The following is an 18,244-nucleotide window of genomic DNA, read 5'->3' as shown; positions in this document are numbered from 1 at the left end:
GATTCTGGGGTTCATCAACGGTGTGTTCTTGCTTCTCTTTTCAATGTTTGCATGGCTTAGGTGTTGGGCAGGGTCAAGGGTCTAGCACCTGTGGGGCATTTGTTGGTGAAAAAAGATTAATTGATTTTGACTTTGCTGACGATGCTGTGACCTTTGAATAGTCAATGGAGTCCCTGATCGTGGCTCTTGAGAGACTTAGCAAAGAGTCTTGAGTGTCTGGGCTTGCGAGTGTCCAGGATAAAAACCAAGATCCAGGCCTTTAATGACCCCTTAGGCACAGCCATCAGCAGTGTGTCTGTCTGCAGAGAGAGTGTTGACCTTGTTGAGTGGATTACGTACCTTGGCAGTGACATTCATGCCTCTGGTGACTCTTCTTATAAAGTCAGTAGACCAATTGGGAGAAAAGGGGGGTCATGTGGATGAAGATTCAAGTCTTTAGAGTCCTGGTGCTTCTTGTCTTGCTATATGTTTGCGAGACGTGGACGCTATCCAGTAACCTGAGACAAAGACTGGACTCCTTTGGTACTGTGTCTCTTCAGAGAATCCTTGGGTACTGCTGGGTTGACTTTGAGTTGAATTAGCAATTGCTCATGGAGTCCCAAATGAGGCACATTACCTGCATTGTGAGGGAATGTCAGTTACGGCACTACAGCCATGTGGTGTGATTCCCAAAGGTTGTTCTGGCTTACAGGATCCTCATTGTTGAGGACACGAGCAGCTGGGCCAGGCCAAGGGGATGACCACATAACACTTGGCTGCGGCCGATTAATGATTATTTCTGGGGGGTGGGACTGGACCACATGTCTGCCTTGTGGGTTGCCAACCAGCATCCCTAGATGTTTCATCATCTGGTAGGTGTGGTAACATGCTGTACCAGTGCATGCTTTTCAACCTGACTTGATCTGATCTGCATCTGTGGAGTCACTTCCTTGGCCATGGACACCGCTGTAGAGATTTGGGGTCCCTTCAACCAGTCACACATTCTGTCACAATTTCAATGTGGGATTTAAAGCGTCTGGAAACGATAGCTGATCCCTTCTGCCTAATTTCTATAGTCCGGAGTAGAGTTCCAGTAACAAACTCCCAGTCACTCACCAGAGGCTTGGAAATACATGACTGGCACCACTGCAGTCCTTATGAGTCACTTCCTTTATCCTTGTTCTCCTAGCTAATTCTCTTCTACTGTGCCACCTATAGACTGATAAGTTACTACCCCTTTTGGCATCTACTTCTAGATGAAAGCCCATTTCTTACTGTATGATTCTTTTCCTCCTGTGCTAAAGCCCAGTTTCAGGTCAAAGTGAAAGAACACATTTAAACTACATAGTAACCCATCATTCACCCTAACTCTTTAGTTGAGCATCCTGGCATAACCCCGTTACCAAAGTGCAGTTAACTGAAGTGTGGATTAAAGAAGAATTCAGTATTGCAGGAAATGGTGACACAGTCAGTACATAAATCAAATAAGCATGAGTAATAACATAAAAGAGAAACCAAGACTGTATTAAAAAAATCAAAATGTGACATTGGTAACAATATCGACAAAATGACAATACAAAGATGTAGTCAAAATACCAAAGCAGCAGTTCAAAAATGAAAACACAAGAAGGTAAAAAAGTGGCCGAAGTCAGTGGCAGTGAGCTGGGAGATTTTTAAAAGCCTGCTTAAATACCAAGGTTCATATGACAAAGGGCCAATTGCTATTGCAGTTTAAGAGCTGAGGCAAAACCTGTGGTCAAGGCAAGCTGTCGTTTATAAAGTCATTTGGAAATACTTCCTTTACTCATCTGATTTTTTCGGGTTTTGTACTTTGTGTACATTAAGACTCGTACCTGAACTGTTTTTCTTTCTGTTTTTCTCTGCCTTAAAATGTTTGTAGGTATATCATGTGATGTGCATAGTTTAAATGTAGACTCTATAAGAAGGTGCTTCTGTTCATCTTGCAGAATGCTTCTCAGCCAGCCCATTCAGCCCATGATGCCCGGTTCATGCACAGCAAGGCAACAGTTCCAGGACCTGGGACTAGCAGGCCAAGCAGCAAAGTAAGTTAGGAAAAACATGTATCATGTTAGAGCAGATGTTCATCAACTTTAATTAGTACATTGCTTAGAGTTTGAGTCTTTAATGTCTTGAAAACATTGGAAGAATGCAGTTATATAAATGTAAACAGAGCCCTGTTCTTATTAACTGGTCAATTTCTATGTTCAAGAAGTGTTTATTTTATTACAAAGGTTGCAATAAAGTGTCAGAATTAAATAATTTCTCATTAGAACCAATGATGTACAGTAGGTTGAGTGAAGGATGTGTGTTTCACTTTCCAGTCGTGATGCCAGAAGAATGAAGTGATCTTTGCAATTTATGGCAATGTTCATAAATCAGCGAAAGCCAATGTTAAATACTTTTAACTTTTGCTGCTGTGATCCAGATGTGGTGATAAGACTTATTGTCAACAAATAACCCAAACATGTTTTTTGCAATAAACAAAATAATTGAATTTATTTATATCGTAAGGATAATAGAAGATGGATGTATGCCTCATTTAATAATGGTGCTGGCAAAGCAAAATAAGCAGGCGCACAATGGTGCTAAATTTTAACAAACATTGTAGGCTGCAGTGCCTTCCTAGCAGTCAGTTCATTTGGGGTAGAGTTCTGTCCTGCAGTCAACCCAATTCCAAAATGAGACACTACCATCCGGGAGCACCTTGGTTTTATACATCACCTGGACAGAAGCAGTGGAGTCAGTTTCCGTCATTGGGCGGCTTCTCTGAGCTGTGGATGGAGAAGGAACTCCCTTGGATGAGCCCGTAAGGGGACCTTCTGAAACACATACAGGTGCCGGTCATAAAATTAGAATATCATGACAAAGTTGATTTATTTCAGTAATTCCATTCAAAAAGTGAAATTTGTATATTAGATTCATTCATTACACACAGACTGATGTATTTCACATGTTTATTTCTTTTAATTTTGATGATTATAACTGACAACTAATAAAAGTCCCAAATTCAGTATCTCGGAAAATTAACAATATTGTGAAAAGGTTCAATATTGAAGACACCTGGTGCCACACTCTAATCAGCTAATTAACTCAAAACACCTGCAAAAGCCTTTAAATGGTCTCTCAGTCTAGTTCTGTGGGCTACACAATCATGGGGAAGACTGCTGACTTGACAGTTGTCCAAAAGACGACCATTGACACCTTGCACAAGGAGGGCAAGACACAAAAGGTCATTGCTAAAGAGGCTGGCTGTTCACAGAGCTCTGTGTCCAAGCACATTAATAGAGAGGCGAAGGGAAGGACAAGATGTGGTAGAAAAAGTGTACAAGCAATAGGGATAACCGCACCCTGGAGAGGATTGTGAAACAAAACCCATTCAAAACTGTGGGGGAGATTCACAAAGAGTGGACTGCAGCTGGAGTCAGTGCTTCAAGAACCACCACGCACAGATGTATGCAAGACATGGGTTTCAGCTGTCGCATTCCTTGTGTCAAGCCACTCTTGAACAAGAGACAGCGTCAGAAGCGCCTCGCCTGGGCTAAAGACAAAAGGACTGGACTGCTGCTGAGTGGTCCAAAGTTATGTTCTCTGATGAAAGTAAATTTTGCATTTCCTTTGGAAATCAAGGTCCCAGAGTCTGGAGGAAGAGAGGAGAGGCACAGAATCCATGTTGCTTGAGGTCCAGTGTAAAGTTTCCACAGTCAGTGATGGTTTGGGGTGCCATGTCATCTGCTGGTGTTGGTCCATTGTGTTTTCTGAGGTCCAAGGTCAACGCAGCCGCCTACCAGGAAGTTTTAGAGCACTTCATGCTTCCTGCTGCTGACGAACTTTATGGAGATGCAGATTTCATTTTCCAACAGGACCTGGCACCTGCACACAGTGCCAAAGCTACCAGTACCTGGTTTAAGGACCATGGTATCCCTGTTCTTGATTGGCCAGCAAACTCGCCTGACCTTGACCCCATAGAAAATCTATGGGGTATTGTGAATAGGAAGATGCAATACGCCAGACCCAACAATTCAGAAGAGCTGAACGCCACTATCAGAGCAACATGGGCTCTCATCACACCTGAGCAGTGCCACAGACTGATCGACTCCATGCCACGCCGCATTGCTGCAGTAATCCAGGCCAAAGGAGCCCCAACTAAATATTGAGTGCTGTACATGCTCATACTTTTCATGTTCATACCTTTCAGTTGGCCAACATTTCTAAAAATCCTTTTTGCATTGGTCTTAATTGATATTCTAACTTTCTGAGATACTGAATTTGGGACTTTCATTAGTTGTCAGTTATAATCATCAAAATTAAAAGAAATAAACATTTGAAATACATCAGTCTGTGTGTAATGAATGAATCTAATATACAAGTTTCACTTTTTGAATGGAATTACTGAAATAAATCAACTTTGTCATGATATTCTAATTTTATGACCGGCACCTGTATATGTGTGTATATCTATTACAGTGATCCCTCGCTATATTGCGCTTCGACTTTCGCGGCTTCACTCCATCGCGGATTTTAAATGTAAGCATATCTAAATATATATCACGGATTTTTCGCTAGTTCGCGGATTTCTGCGGACACTGGGTCTTTTAATTTATGGTACATACTTCCTCAGTTTGTTTGCCCAGTTGATTTCATACAATGGACGCTATTGGCGGATGGCTGAGAAGCTACCCAATCAGAGCACGTATTACCTATTAACTAAAACTCCTCAATGATATACGATATGCTTTCCGCGTGGTGCTTGATTGTTTGCTTTTCTCAGTCTCTCTCACTCTCTCTGCCTGACGGAGGGGGTGTGAGCAGAGAGGCTGTTTGCACAGAAGCTGTTTGCCTAGAGGATACCGACGCTCCTCTAAAAAATGCTGCTTTATCGCGGTGCTTCTGCATACTTAAAAACCCAAAAGCACGTATTGATTTTTTGATTGTTTGCTTTTCTCTCGCTCTCTCTCTCTCTGACATTCTCTGCTCCTGACACGCATTCCTTTGAAGAGAAGATATATTTCCATTCTTTTAATTGTGAGAAAGAACTGTCATCTCTGTCTTGTCTTTTCATCTATCGAGGAGGGATTACTGTATATAAAAAAACTTGGGACGAGACGAGGTCTGTTCAGAGAGAGAAGATGTGACCTTCTCAGAAAAACACTTTCACGTCCCGCGAGACTAGACTTTGTGCCAAGAGATTTAACCATACCTAGGGCCGGAAAAAGACGAAGATACAAATGCAGAGCAGGTTAGAGATAATGTAAGTAGAAAAATTCAAAAGTCTCAAAAAAATGATAGTAAAGATCTCATTAGCACAAACAAACTGAAAATATTACTCTGTGAAATAATGGAACAGCGAAAAGAGATCGAATAGTGTTTGAGGATGTCTGGGGGAGAAGTGAGACAAAGCAGTGAGACAAAAGGACAGATGCTGTATAGGCTTTTAAACATTTGAAGTGCCACACGAGATGCTGATCACGTGGCATGCCAGCAGCAGTAAGCCGGCAGCTGATCGAGCAAAGAGGAGGTAAAAAAAAAAAAAAAGTATTTGTTTTCCATTGTATCATCGTTTAAGAGGGGTTTCAGAGGAGTGACCGCAGCGCGTAGTGGGGCGGGGGGTTAGTGAGAAAAAGCAATGAGGGGGTAAAGCCCCCTAGTATGTATATATGTATATTTAAATACAGGGAGTGATATAAAAGATGGACATTAACAAACAACACAAACTCAAGTTATTACAGCTTAGTGGAACTTTTTCAGTCTTATAGAAAAGGCATATAGCTTACGTATTCTCTTTTGACTTTGGTAGATCTTTTCCCTACTATAGGAAAATGCACCTAAGTTTGAATTCTGGTCTTTCAATTCATGTGGTTGGATGGATAATGTCTTTAGCTAATTATTAAGCTTCTGTTGCCGCACCATGGCATTTCTTTTACTCCCTGCTAGTCCACACTGGTTTATCTTCCACCACAGAGTTTCTATGTGTGTGAGATGGTGCTCTGTAAAATTTTAAGAAATTTAGGAAGAAACTTATAACAGCTAGAACCTATACCTCACAAGGTCATAACCTTTCAGTTACAGTGAACTCAGTACCGTAATACAATAGCTGGCTTTATCCTACCTACTAAATTATAATTAGTAGTTCTCGGAATCAAAGCAGGTTTACTTATGTTTTGATGTAAGCGATCCTTTGTTCCTTTCCTGGTCATCTTTTTCAACACATGTGGAAGAGTCTTCAGTCCACTTTTCTCTCTGCATTCAGCAGTTTACCTCCTTGGTTGCACCTTCTGATTGTGAGCAGTGCAGCAGTTTCTGTTTGAGGTTCAAACGCACTGTCTTGGTCCTTTGTTGCTAGTGAATTCACTTATGCTGAGTAAGCTGGTGATCAGTCAGCTATCATTTTCAGCAAGACAATGCATCTAAGCAAGGTGTATACTAATGGCAACTGTCGTCCAACACGTTTTATGGACATTCTTCCATTTTTCCTGTCTAGTACCAGTTACCCTTTGGAGTGGAAGGGATTAATCTAGCCTTTGTCACGGCCATGTCCTATAAGCACTAGGTCTCTGCTATCATGGTTAAGTTATGGCTGGGTTTAAAGAGTGAGCTGATAGAAGAAGCAACATCTGGAGTGTCTGTGGTGGTTTTAAAGGAAGGAGCTATTGGTTTCTTAGATGCACATAAGACCATCCTTTTTGGTTGATTGTTGGAGAAAACTTTGTCCATCAGGGTTGCCAATTGTTGAATTATGGCTCTTTGTTCAAATTTGTGTATCCAAATGGTGCCTCTAAGAGATGTTTCTGTGATGTTACTTGGTCTGGGATCGATCATCTTATCAGATAAGGAGCAAAGACTGCATTCAGAAGAGGGGCCTCGTCATGGAAACTGGGACTTTTTAGCTAGCATTAAGGCTGTCTGGTGTAAGGTCAAAGACCTGTGTTCCAAGCATAGCAGAGAGGATCATTCCAGTCTGTCCTACACAGGTTTAAATCTGAAGTACAAGTACAAATAGAAATGCTGACATTATGTGTATGTCAAATAAGTCCAGACCTCAATAACAGAGAATAATTTACAATGGAAATTAAAGTAAAACTGTTTAACATACAAGGAAACCAACAATATCTGTTCACTCATTAATTGTTGAACTATAGCCAGTTCACAATTGAGCAGAGGAATACAAAAGCTCCAGTCAGCAGCCTCCCTGAAATAATTAAACCTCCGGAAGGTCCACGGTCACTTGTGAGAGTTCAGCCAACTAGACACCCAACCCATACTGGGCATTCTATTGTAGAGGCCATGCAATCTGATGAAAGAATGTTTCCATCGGAAGATTTCAAGACTCCTGTATCTCAGATGACAGAAAACAGTTTGGCAGTAGAGCAGTTGGACCAAATGCCACATCCAGAAACCAAGATGTGACAAAAGAAAAGAGGTTGGTTTTTACCCTTCACTTGAATGTTTCAATTGATGAAGCCTCAAAAAACAGATCTGGAAAAGCCTAATGAAAGCCTAATTCCCCAAGTGCAGCAGACTTGTGACAGAATATCTTGGTTCTGTCACAGCTCTGCACATACCCTTACTGTGAAGTGTTAACATCTTGGTAAGTTAATAGCAGAGTTTCTTGGATTGTCTTACATCCCACTGCACGTCAGTGTAGCTGAGTTGTGATGTAATCACTATGTTTGGCTAAAGTCGTGACCCTAGTGGCTGAATTTGGAACTTGCACTAGTCTGTCTGTACTGTACCTTGTGAATAAAGACTGCTGAAGATGTATTTGCTAGATGAGGAGTGATTATGGCATGAGATAGGAGGATGCAAACACACCTTAAGGTAATGTTACATTAGTGGCAGCATGAACTCTTAATTGTGGCTACAATATTTAAATATAAGAAAACTTTTATAAAAACAGGCTCTTCAGCCCCACATAGCCTTTTAATCCACATTCACCTTGCAAATATTATCAGGTCAGGATCTAAAGGTCTCCAGTGTACTAGTGAAACTTATTTCATATAATTGTGGTTCTCTTTGTGAGGAGAGTTTACAAAAATATTAACATTGTGATGATTGTCATGAAATGAATATTCACCAGGGAGTGAAGCTGCTGAAATTGTCATTGAAACTTGGTGCATGTATGTCCTTTTACTCTTAACAAACGTATTTCAGTTAAGGGTGGCACAAGTTTTGATGTGAAGTTGTTACACTTAATAAACATTGTGCCAGAAACTGGGGACCCATTGCATGTTCATTAGCACAAGCAAGTAAGAACTTCACTGTACTGTGAACGTGTAGCAATACTGACCCAATAAACCCAAGACTGTCAACATGATGTCATTTCATCTGGCATTTAAACGAATACATTATAACAACTGATGTCATTGAGATAGAAAGTGGGCTTGACTATGGCTGACGCTCATCTAAGAGTAACTGTCACACTGGGTGTCATTAGCATGACTGGAATATGAGGCTGTGTTTTCAGGTAAGGTAAACCAATGGACGTGTGTACTATAACACTGAACCAGGAGTAGATGTTCGAGGGTAGCATAAACAAGAATGTACTCAAGTTCTGAATTATCTGTTTAGTATAATGGAGATTCTCGGGGAGTACAATGATTTACTGGTCAGCTTTTATATTAAATAACATTATAAATTGTTTTGCATTATTTCCATTTGTGTTATTAGCTCACTCCATTATGAACTTTAAAAGGGTTTTCAGCATGAAGTGAGAAAACTGAAAATTCCCCGTTACTGATAAATGAAATGGAACTGTGAAAAGTAATTAAAAGTGAAAAGGACAACTTACCTTGGCACTTTTGTTTAGCTCACTATATAACCACAGTGACACTGGCTCATCACATCTAAATGTAGCAGCGAACAGTGCGGCACCAGATTACAATGCAATGCAAAAAAAGTGATGCCAAGTGGAGAATAGGGTCTGTTTTTTCTGGGATCAGAATGGGATTTCAGGAACCAGTTGTGATGGGTTTTTTTTCTATGCAGACTATTTACGGCATTTCTGAATATCATCAAATGTTTCTAAAAGGGTGCATGTCTTGTCTTTCAACTTGAACAGAATAGTGGGAATGGAGAGTTCAGATCTAAAGCAAGTCATTTAACAAGCTCCTGGCTGGACAGTTTAATCTGCATTACACCTTTCACTCATTTATGTCACTTCCTCAATGGACCTTCCAAAACATGTGGGAGTCATTTTTCAAAACAAAGATAAGTTTATTGAAAATTAGGAAATGATGGCATGTCTAAATTTGTGACAAAGCAGCAGATGGCAGTAGATGTCCTTTTGTTTGTAGAGCATCTCTGCCAGTATAAACAGTGGCACAATCTGTTGACAGTGAATTTTAATGTGGAGTCCAGCAATGATATCCCTGTGCTGCAGTTTTCTTGTGTTAGTAGCCCTCATCTTAACTGCATGTGGTGTAAACAATATGGATGACAGCAAAATGTGTTTTGTCTTTAATGTCAAACTTTGCTAAGAGAAAGAGAACTAATGACACAAGATACAGCACAATTTTGAAGAGCTTAATGGACCCATCTGCTGCAAGAAGGAAAGAAAGCAGTGATTTTGTGGGAGGAAAATTGTTGAGGTACTGGAAAGTTGTTGAGGTACTGGAAAATTGTTGAGCAGCAACAGAGAGATGACAAAATAAATCATAACTTTGAAGTGTTATGTCACCCCTGTGCTTTAAGGTAGAGTTGAGGAAAAGGCTCTGGTTTGGAGTTCTGCTATAAACAGAATGCACAGCCGCCAAAGTCATGGTGCCAGACTCCTATGTATTTTAATCAGCGGCCCAGTATTGAAGGCCATCTTTCTAAAATGGTGTTTATTTCATAGCATTCAAAGACCTTCTCCTGTTGTCTCTGTTCAGGTTTCTTCATAATCAGAGACTACACAGTGGAGGAACCCAGGCTTCCAGTAACAGTACCCCAGTTGTATCCACCACTGTACTGATTGGATCAGCAGTAATTCACCCTGGATTTGCAGCCACACAACCCACCCAACCTCAGCAAATCAAAACTATGCAGCTTCAGCCTCAACCACAGTACCTACAGGTACAGGTCATTTCAATGGTTACTAATTTAATGCGCAATGGATAATGAAATTTAAAGTTGAGTACAAGAAACTTAAGGTAGTTAGTCCTAGATGGATCTTCAAGAGGCTTTTGAAAATCAGTAAACATGAGGTCATTTGGATGGAGTTAGAGAGAAGACAGTCGGACAGTTAGCAGGCAGGCACAAGCAGAACCAAATCTTTATAGAAAAAAAGTATGGAGAGGCCAGAAACTGGAGGAGCATACTGGCCAAGAGAACAGTTTTAACTGGATTTAAACAGCAATGGCAAGCCAGCAGATTAGTTGTTTGTGTATAGCAAGAGACAGAATAAACTAATTCGGCAGCAGACAGTTGCACTTGTCCATTTTTGAGAAGACAACAGCCTAAAAACAAGCAGTGTCATGGCACAGGTATTGGTGAAAAGCCAGACTGCATGAATGTTGAGAAGAAACCCGACTTACTGCAGAAATAAATTGATTGAGGCTGGTGTTCCAGTCTGATTCGTATGGTGTATGCTGATACTTTATAAATATACATCTAACCATTCATTTTCTAAACCTTTCATTCAGTTCAGGGTTGCAGGACATCAGTGCTTTGCCTGACAGCATTGGGTGCAGCATGGACACAAATGACTAATGTGTCTTATTAATATTACATATATAGATTGGACAGCGGGACAAACTAAAATACAACAACTTAAGTTTTTTTTAAATGGAAAAAGCCTGAATTTGTGAGAACGAATCAGTGATCAGTACACATTTAATGTACAAGATGATGCTTCCCCAGCTAAACTATCAGTATATGCCGTACTGTATAGATCTGTATGGCCATTATTGTCACGTATAGCCATCTATACATTACAGACCCTGCTTTTCCATGGACAGCTGAAGCTGGCCCTGGTAGTAACAGATAAAAGTCATGAAGAAGCCCTGGTCGGGTACTACTTTACCACAGGATTCAATGACATACACATGCGCACGCGCCAAGACTAAGTTGGAGTTACTATTTAGAGCAGAGCCATTGCATTTTTTACAAAGGAGTCACACATTGAGGCATTATAGGAAACTAAACTGGCAGCCTTGGAATTGACATTTCAGCACCTTAGACAATGAAGAGGCACACCATGAGATACCAACTACAGCTACCAGCTGTTATTAGGGGGGCCTTCACTATGAGCAACACCCTCTGTTGGTTTTTGTTTAATAGACTTTTTCTTCTGAAATTTTTTTTAACATTCCCCTTGACAAGGCAGACACATTTATGGCCTTGACATTTTTTATGTATCAGTCCACTGGTAGTGGCTTCATCATTTTTTTTTCTAGATTCTCATTAGCTTGCTATGTCCAACTAAACTCATCTTTTTACATCACTGGTAGAGTTCTCTTCTGAATCTGTTTGTCTATATGAGCCAAGCTGTGACATATAGTCTTTTGGGAAATAAATTCCTTATAGTAATATTGAAAGATTCAGGTTGACGCACTTTGTGTCAAGCTAAGTCTGAGTTGTGAGCCAATGAGCTAACCACTGTCCCAAAATGTTCATATGGTTACAGCTGCATTGTACAACATGTCTTTAACACACTGCAACTTATAAAAATTCATTTTTGAGGTGAGTTGCTTTGCTCACTAACCTTCAGTATGTATGGTGTGTACATCGTAACATGACTAGCTCTGAAGTGCTTCTTGCAGCTAATCCTGCACTTACAAAGCATATCAGCCATTACACTTTCAGATGTGCAGCAGACAGGATACCAGATTTTCACAGAAAAAAATGAGCCCCAAACTTCTCAGACTCTGTAATACTCACAAAAGTTTGACATTACAGGATTTAAACCCCCGTTTTTTTCTTCAATCTTATTGTTCCGTGCAAACAGACAGCAGGATAAGGTGTCTCCCTTTTTAACATTATACCAGAGAAGAAGTGTTTATTTAAAGTAGCAAATTAACAAAATCGTATGCAATTTATACCTTTTCCTTTGAATTTTGAAATCCTGCCTTGTCTATTTCCTTACTTTGAATAACCCACATGCCAGAGACAACCAGTGACCTAGCCAAGTGAGCCAAATGGGAGCAGAAACCCAGTTTTTAGCAGGGGTACTGTACCTTGACTGGCTCACACATTAAACTCCACCACCATATTTAACCATTCCGGAATGCTCTTGAGATATCTTTTAATATTTTTGTTTCATTAAAATTAATTTCTGCCTGGGCTAATGGTTTAGATTAGTGATGGATATGTACTGTATGCGACAGTGGATCTTTAAATGTCTATGCTTGCTGAAAAGGGACAGCTTCGTCACCTCTCAACCAGCTTCTTTGTCCAAATTTAATGAAACGGTAAAAGCATTATTTCTGTTTGCCTCTTTAACAACCGCCATGCTGAGTTGGTTCCTGCTTTCTGCAACCATAACAGGCTCTGATCCTCCCTGACTGTGAACTGGATAACCAGGTCTGAGAATGTTACGTGTAGTATGTTACATCTTTAACAATTCAACTATTTATTGTAAATCATTGAAATTAAATGTGAAATAGTTGTACTCTGTGTTTATTTTTCATACCACCTTAAAAGCCTGCAATATGCAATTGTTTTTTGGAAATTGTTAGTAAAAGCACTTACACAGTACAATTTTAGAAATCTGTGTGGAATTGCTGACAACAAATAAAAAATATTCTTCTTTATATGTATTTTTTCCATTGAACATTGTACAGGTCATATTTAGTTTCAGAATATTAATGATTCATGTTAAGTTAAAATTGAAGATCATGTACATAAAGACTAAAGGGTTTATTTCTAAGATGTTTAAGCTCTGACCACTTTCTGGTTAGCCTGTTTGTCCTCACGTCTTGTCTTATCTCTTCCAGCAAATTCCTTCAAGCAGTACTCAACACAATGAACAATCGGACCCTCTGCACCTCCCTTCCACGTATCAGCAGCAGCCCCAAGGCACCTTAGGGTACCACCCTCAACAACAAAGGCAGACTACTGCACAGCAAGCCAGCAGTCTCTCAGAATCAAGCTTGCAAAAGCAGAGATAGGCGATTTCTGCCAAAGCGGACAATATATTTTTGACTGTGTGGACAGGGCCTTTCTTTTCACATTTGCGCACACACAAACACACAGAAAAAAATAACTTATTACTACTGTTTTATTAGACTCTTAAACACTGCACAAATTGAAAAAAAATCAGGGAGTTTTAACATTACAGGGCATATTTAACTGGCTTTTTAAATTTACTTTTAAATATAAATGCCTGTTGTAAAGCAGCATGGTTAGGACTGGGGATACTTTTGTTTTTGCACTACACAGCTCAGCACTTACTGATTTATTGATTTCATAGTTTTGAACCTACATAGTCATCTATGTAATGCATAGACTTCTTTACACTGAAGACTGAACAGTTATAGACACTATAATAACAATATTTATTAAAATAATAAAATAATCACTTTCCTCTAAACTGATTAATTTTGGGGCAAAGCATTTTCTTATGCAGGTTAACATATTCCTCCTTGCTTCTCAGGTTTATCTCAAAATAACTAAAATATATTGCTGTCCTATGGGAGACTGAGGTACTTTGATGCTGTTTATTTGGTTTCTTGGACAATCAAAATCAGTAACTCCATTTTCTTTCACAAAATAGTGTGCATGCTATAAAATTATTTTGTAAGCTACTTAAGTGTCTATCTAATACCATGTAGATTTCCAATAAGTGTAGGTAATACATTTATTACGTTTAAATTATTTGTACATTGTAAGAACCACCAGCAGGGGCAGTGGAGGGCTAGCCATTGCCATTAATATAATTTTTGGTCTTTTTTGAATAAATATTGGCTGTGGTACTTGAGGAGACACCCACTAGGCCAGATATTTGAGAGATGTCTTGTTCATTTCATGGGGACTAGTCAAGCATATGTTCCACACTCAGGGAATTCTAAACTGTTAAAAGGAAAGAAAGAACAGTTTGCTTGGAGTTGTGGAAGAGCATTGTTTCTGATAATAGTTTATATATTATTAGGCAAGTCTGTAGGCCTTGCACTAGTAGCCTGTAGTCATTCTTTATTGAACTGTAAAATTGTAAACATGTGCCTACATCCCCCAAGATTCACAGAATTTTAGCACAATAAGGGTAAGTGATTTGAGGAAAGGCTTAACTGTGGCAGAATGTGACCATTCAAGTCATCCAATAACTTAAACAAAAGTAAAACAGCATTGAACAATAAAAGGTTTTGAAATAATGTCATATCCAAATGTTCCCATCCTAACCTCTGGTCAGGTCACAAATCATGCACCCCTATACAGTCATTAATGGCTTCCTTTCTTAGTTACACACGGTCAAGATTTGCAGGTCATATGGTATCCGCTTTAAATTCTGAAATTTATAACACAACAAAAATGAATGAATTACAAATGGACACATTTGATTTTTAACATTACAATGTATAACATTTTCAGTTAAATTAATTTTTATTTAAAACTTTTTTTTATTTAAAACAGGGCATATTTATGCTATGGAGTGTGCCACTGTATCACTTTTCTTGCAGAATGGGTTTAAGTCCTGCCCAGTCGCTTTTTGGTGGAGTTTGCATTCTGACTGGTTGAATGTTTCTTTCTCTGGGTATTTCTGCCTCTCCCCCATCTCTCATTCATTTCCTTTTGATCCACAACTAAAAAATGGCCCTGTATAAGTAAGCATTGGTGTGTGCCTTGTAATGGACACTGGTGTCCAAACTTTAGATGTTTTCTGTCTTGCACCCTGCAGGTTCTAGCACCCTGTGAACCTGCCAAGGAACGAATTGGTTCAGAAGACACTGTAGGTAGATAGATCATTTACAACATGCACGTTTGATTTTACTTATTTTTTAGTTTGCCTACTTTTATTACGATAGCACAACTGTGCAGTGATAGCACAGCTGCCTAGGAATAAAGAAACCAGGGTACAAGTCCTTGATGCTCACTAAGAGGAGTTTGCATGTTCTCCCTTTGCATTTGTGGCTTCCCTCCAGTCCAAAGATATGAAGATAAGGAATATAGTGGCAATGCTAAAATGGCCTGTGTATGTGTGTTCACCCAGTGATAGACTTAGCACCCTGTTCAGGGACTGTCCCTGCCTTGCACCCAGTGCTTACTGGGATAGGCTCTAGTGTCCCCAGACTCTAATCCGAATAAGCAGGTTTAGAATATGGATGAATAAGCTATTAAGATTTTATATGCTGTTTTTTTTTCTTCAAAAATAATTTTGCTGATCCTGTCCAAATTATTAAAATGTTGTTTTTTATTTTACTTCAAAATTAATTTATAGAAATATGACATTAACATACATGTATCTACATACAGGTGGCACAGTGGTTAATACTGCTGGCTCACAGATCCAGCATCCTACATTTAAATCCCACAACTAGTTATTGCCTGCTGTATGTAGAGTATCTGCTTTCTCTTTGTGTCTGCATTGGTGCCAAAACCCAACAAACTCAAATGAATGAAGGAATTCATTTTTTCATTGGCAGGTTCAAATTGACCTCTGTGTGAATGGGCTCTACAGTATACTGGTGCCGGTTCAAGAAAGCTCTCTGCTATGCACCCAGTGCTGCAGGGACAGGCTCTTTTCCTTCACAACTCGGAAATGGACTAAGCGGGTTTCAGAATGTTACATGTATTGTTTTCATATACTGTATTGTACAGTTGTGCTTGAAAGTTTGTGAACCCTTTAGAATTTTCTATATTTCTGTACAAATATGACCTAAACCATCATCAGATTTTCACTCAAGTCCTAAAAAGATAGATAGGTAGATAAAGAGAAACCAGTTAAACAAATGAGACAAAAATATTATACTTGGTCATTTATTTATTGAGGAAAATGATCGAATATTACATATTTGTGAGTGACAAAAGTATATGAGCAGTTAAGTTTGAAGGTGAAATTCGAGTCTGGTGTTTTCAATCAATGGGATGACAATCAGGTGTGAGTGGGCCCCCTGTGTTATTTAAAGAACAGGAATCTATCAAAGTCTGCTCTTCACAACACAAGTTTGTGGAAGTGCATCATTGCATCAGGAGATTTCTGAGGACCTCAGAAAAAGAGTTGTTGATGTTCATCAGGCTGGAAAAGGTTACAAAACCATCTCTAAAGAGTTTGGACTCCACCAATCCACAGTCAGACAGATTGTGTACAAATGGAGGAAACTCAAGACCATTGTTACCATCCCCAGGAGTGGTCAACCAACAAAGATCACTCCAAGAGCAAGGCGTGTAATAGTCGGCGAGGTCACAAAGGACCTCAGGGTAACTTCTAAGCAACTGAAGGCCTCTCTCACATTGGCTAATGTTCATGTTCATGAGTCCACCATGAGGCAAACACTGAACAACAATGGTGTGCATGGCAGGGTTGCAAGAAGAAAGCCACTGCTCTCCCAAAAAAAAAACACTGCTGCTCGTTTGCAGTTTGCTAAAGATCATGTGGACAAACCAGAAGGTTATTGGAAGAATGTATTGTGGACGGATGAGACCAAAATAGAACTTTTTGGTTTAAATGAAAAGCGTCATGTTTGGAGTAAGCAAAACACCATGAACTGAATCTCAAGAGAAGGTGGGTCATGCAGCAAGACAACGACCCTAAGCACACAAGTCATTCTACCAAAGAATGGTTAAAGATGAATAAAGTTAATGTTTTGGAATGGCCAAGTCAAAGTCCTGACCTTAATCCAATCGAAATGTTGTGGAAGGACCTGAAGCGAGCAGTTAATGTGAGGAAACGCACCAACATCCCAGAGTTGAAGCTGTTCTGTACGGAGAAATTGGCCAAAATTCCTCCATGCCGATATGCATGAATGATGAAAAGTTACTGGAAAGTTTAGTTGCAGTTATTACTGCAAAGGGGTGGGTTTCGGTCACACCAGATACTGAAAACAAAGGTTCACATACTTTTGCCACTCACAAATATGTAATATTCAATCATTTTCCTTAATAAATAAATGACCAAGTATAATATTTTTGTTTCATTTGTTTAACTGGTTTCTCTTTATCTACTCTTAGGACTTGAGTGAAAATCTGATGATGTTTTAGGTCATATTTATGCAGAAATATAGAACATTCTAAAGGGTTCACAAACTTTCAAGCACAACTGGCCCATATGGGGTGTTGTGCAAAAAAAAATGTAGCTCCAATATGTAAATATACTCAACACTCTAGAAATGTAACTATAGGTAAATCATTATTTAAGGATAAAACTGACCAAAGAATGTTACCATGTTATTAGGAAAAGGGGCAACAATTAAAAACTCACTTACATTGCTTTATTGAAAGTAAGGTGACGTTATTATAATGATTTTTAGATGGATTTTGTTTAGTAATGGTTACTCTGTCAAAACAGAAATTCCAAAAAAAGTTGGTGTATCCTGGAAGATTGTGAATCATTTTTTAATTAATCTGCATACCATTTTGAAGAATGGCATACTCAACAATATTTTTTATTGTAGTTATGTCATCATTATCAAAAATCATTAAATGACAACCCAAGCATTTAATAAACTAAAAATGTACGCAAAAAGTTTTTTTGACTAAAATGACCGTAAATTAACTACCACCTGCCTAATACAACCTTTTATATTATTCAAAACTATGAAAACACATACAGTACATTTTATATACAATAATACATACCTGGAGTGACCTGTAAATAACACTGCAACCTATCCAGACCGTATTTAATCAAAGCTTGAAGTGGTTTCAAGTATTAGACAGTAATGGGCATGGCAGGAGCTGCCTTGATGTAACAGACATTGTTGATGAACAGAGTTCAAATAAATTACAGTGCTGCAGCAAAAATTACCCATTCAAAACATTTTAAAATCAAATGCTTGGGTTAAGTAAATTAATAATTTTTTATATTCAGTTTGTTATTGCCACATTCCAGTAACCAAGTAGTTATATGAAGCATTAACTACAGCAGTTCATCCAGTCAGTGCTTTGTGCTTGTGATGATTGTTTCCATCCCTGCTGCTTGCTAATGTTACATGTTCAGTTTACTTAACTGACCGCACACTGAATAAGCTGTGAAAATGAAAACCACGGCAAAAAAATATAAAAAATTATGACTTTCAAAAGCATATGAATTTATTTTGGCAGATTCCTTGTTGAGCAGAAATTCAGTCAAATAGGTGATTATAAATGGTAAGGATTGTGTTTCCAGTTCACAGCT

At 39.0% G+C, this 18,244-nt stretch overlaps 1 protein-coding gene across 2 annotated transcripts in view; it reads left to right on the top strand.

Moving 5' to 3' along the window:
* LOC120523042 (neuronal PAS domain-containing protein 2-like) overlaps positions 1 to 15,743 on the top strand; it is a 169,618-nt gene extending 153,875 nt beyond the window's left edge. For both annotated transcript variants that reach the window (XM_039743983.1, XM_039743981.1), the window contains exons 18-20: positions 1,947 to 2,042; positions 9,867 to 10,050; positions 12,912 to 15,743. In XM_039743983.1, the coding sequence (XP_039599917.1) occupies positions 1,947 to 2,042; positions 9,867 to 10,050; positions 12,912 to 13,085 (454 nt within the window). In that variant the 3' untranslated portion in view covers positions 13,086 to 15,743. The remainder of the gene's footprint in view (positions 1 to 1,946; positions 2,043 to 9,866; positions 10,051 to 12,911) is intronic.
* Positions 15,744 to 18,244: the final 2,501 nt, after the last annotated feature.

The sequence above is a fragment of the Polypterus senegalus genome, chromosome 2 (assembly GCF_016835505.1).
Source record: "Polypterus senegalus isolate Bchr_013 chromosome 2, ASM1683550v1, whole genome shotgun sequence".
NCBI classification, from domain to species: domain Eukaryota; kingdom Metazoa; phylum Chordata; class Cladistia; order Polypteriformes; family Polypteridae; genus Polypterus; species Polypterus senegalus.
This window is presented reverse-complemented; position numbering and strand designations above follow the sequence as displayed.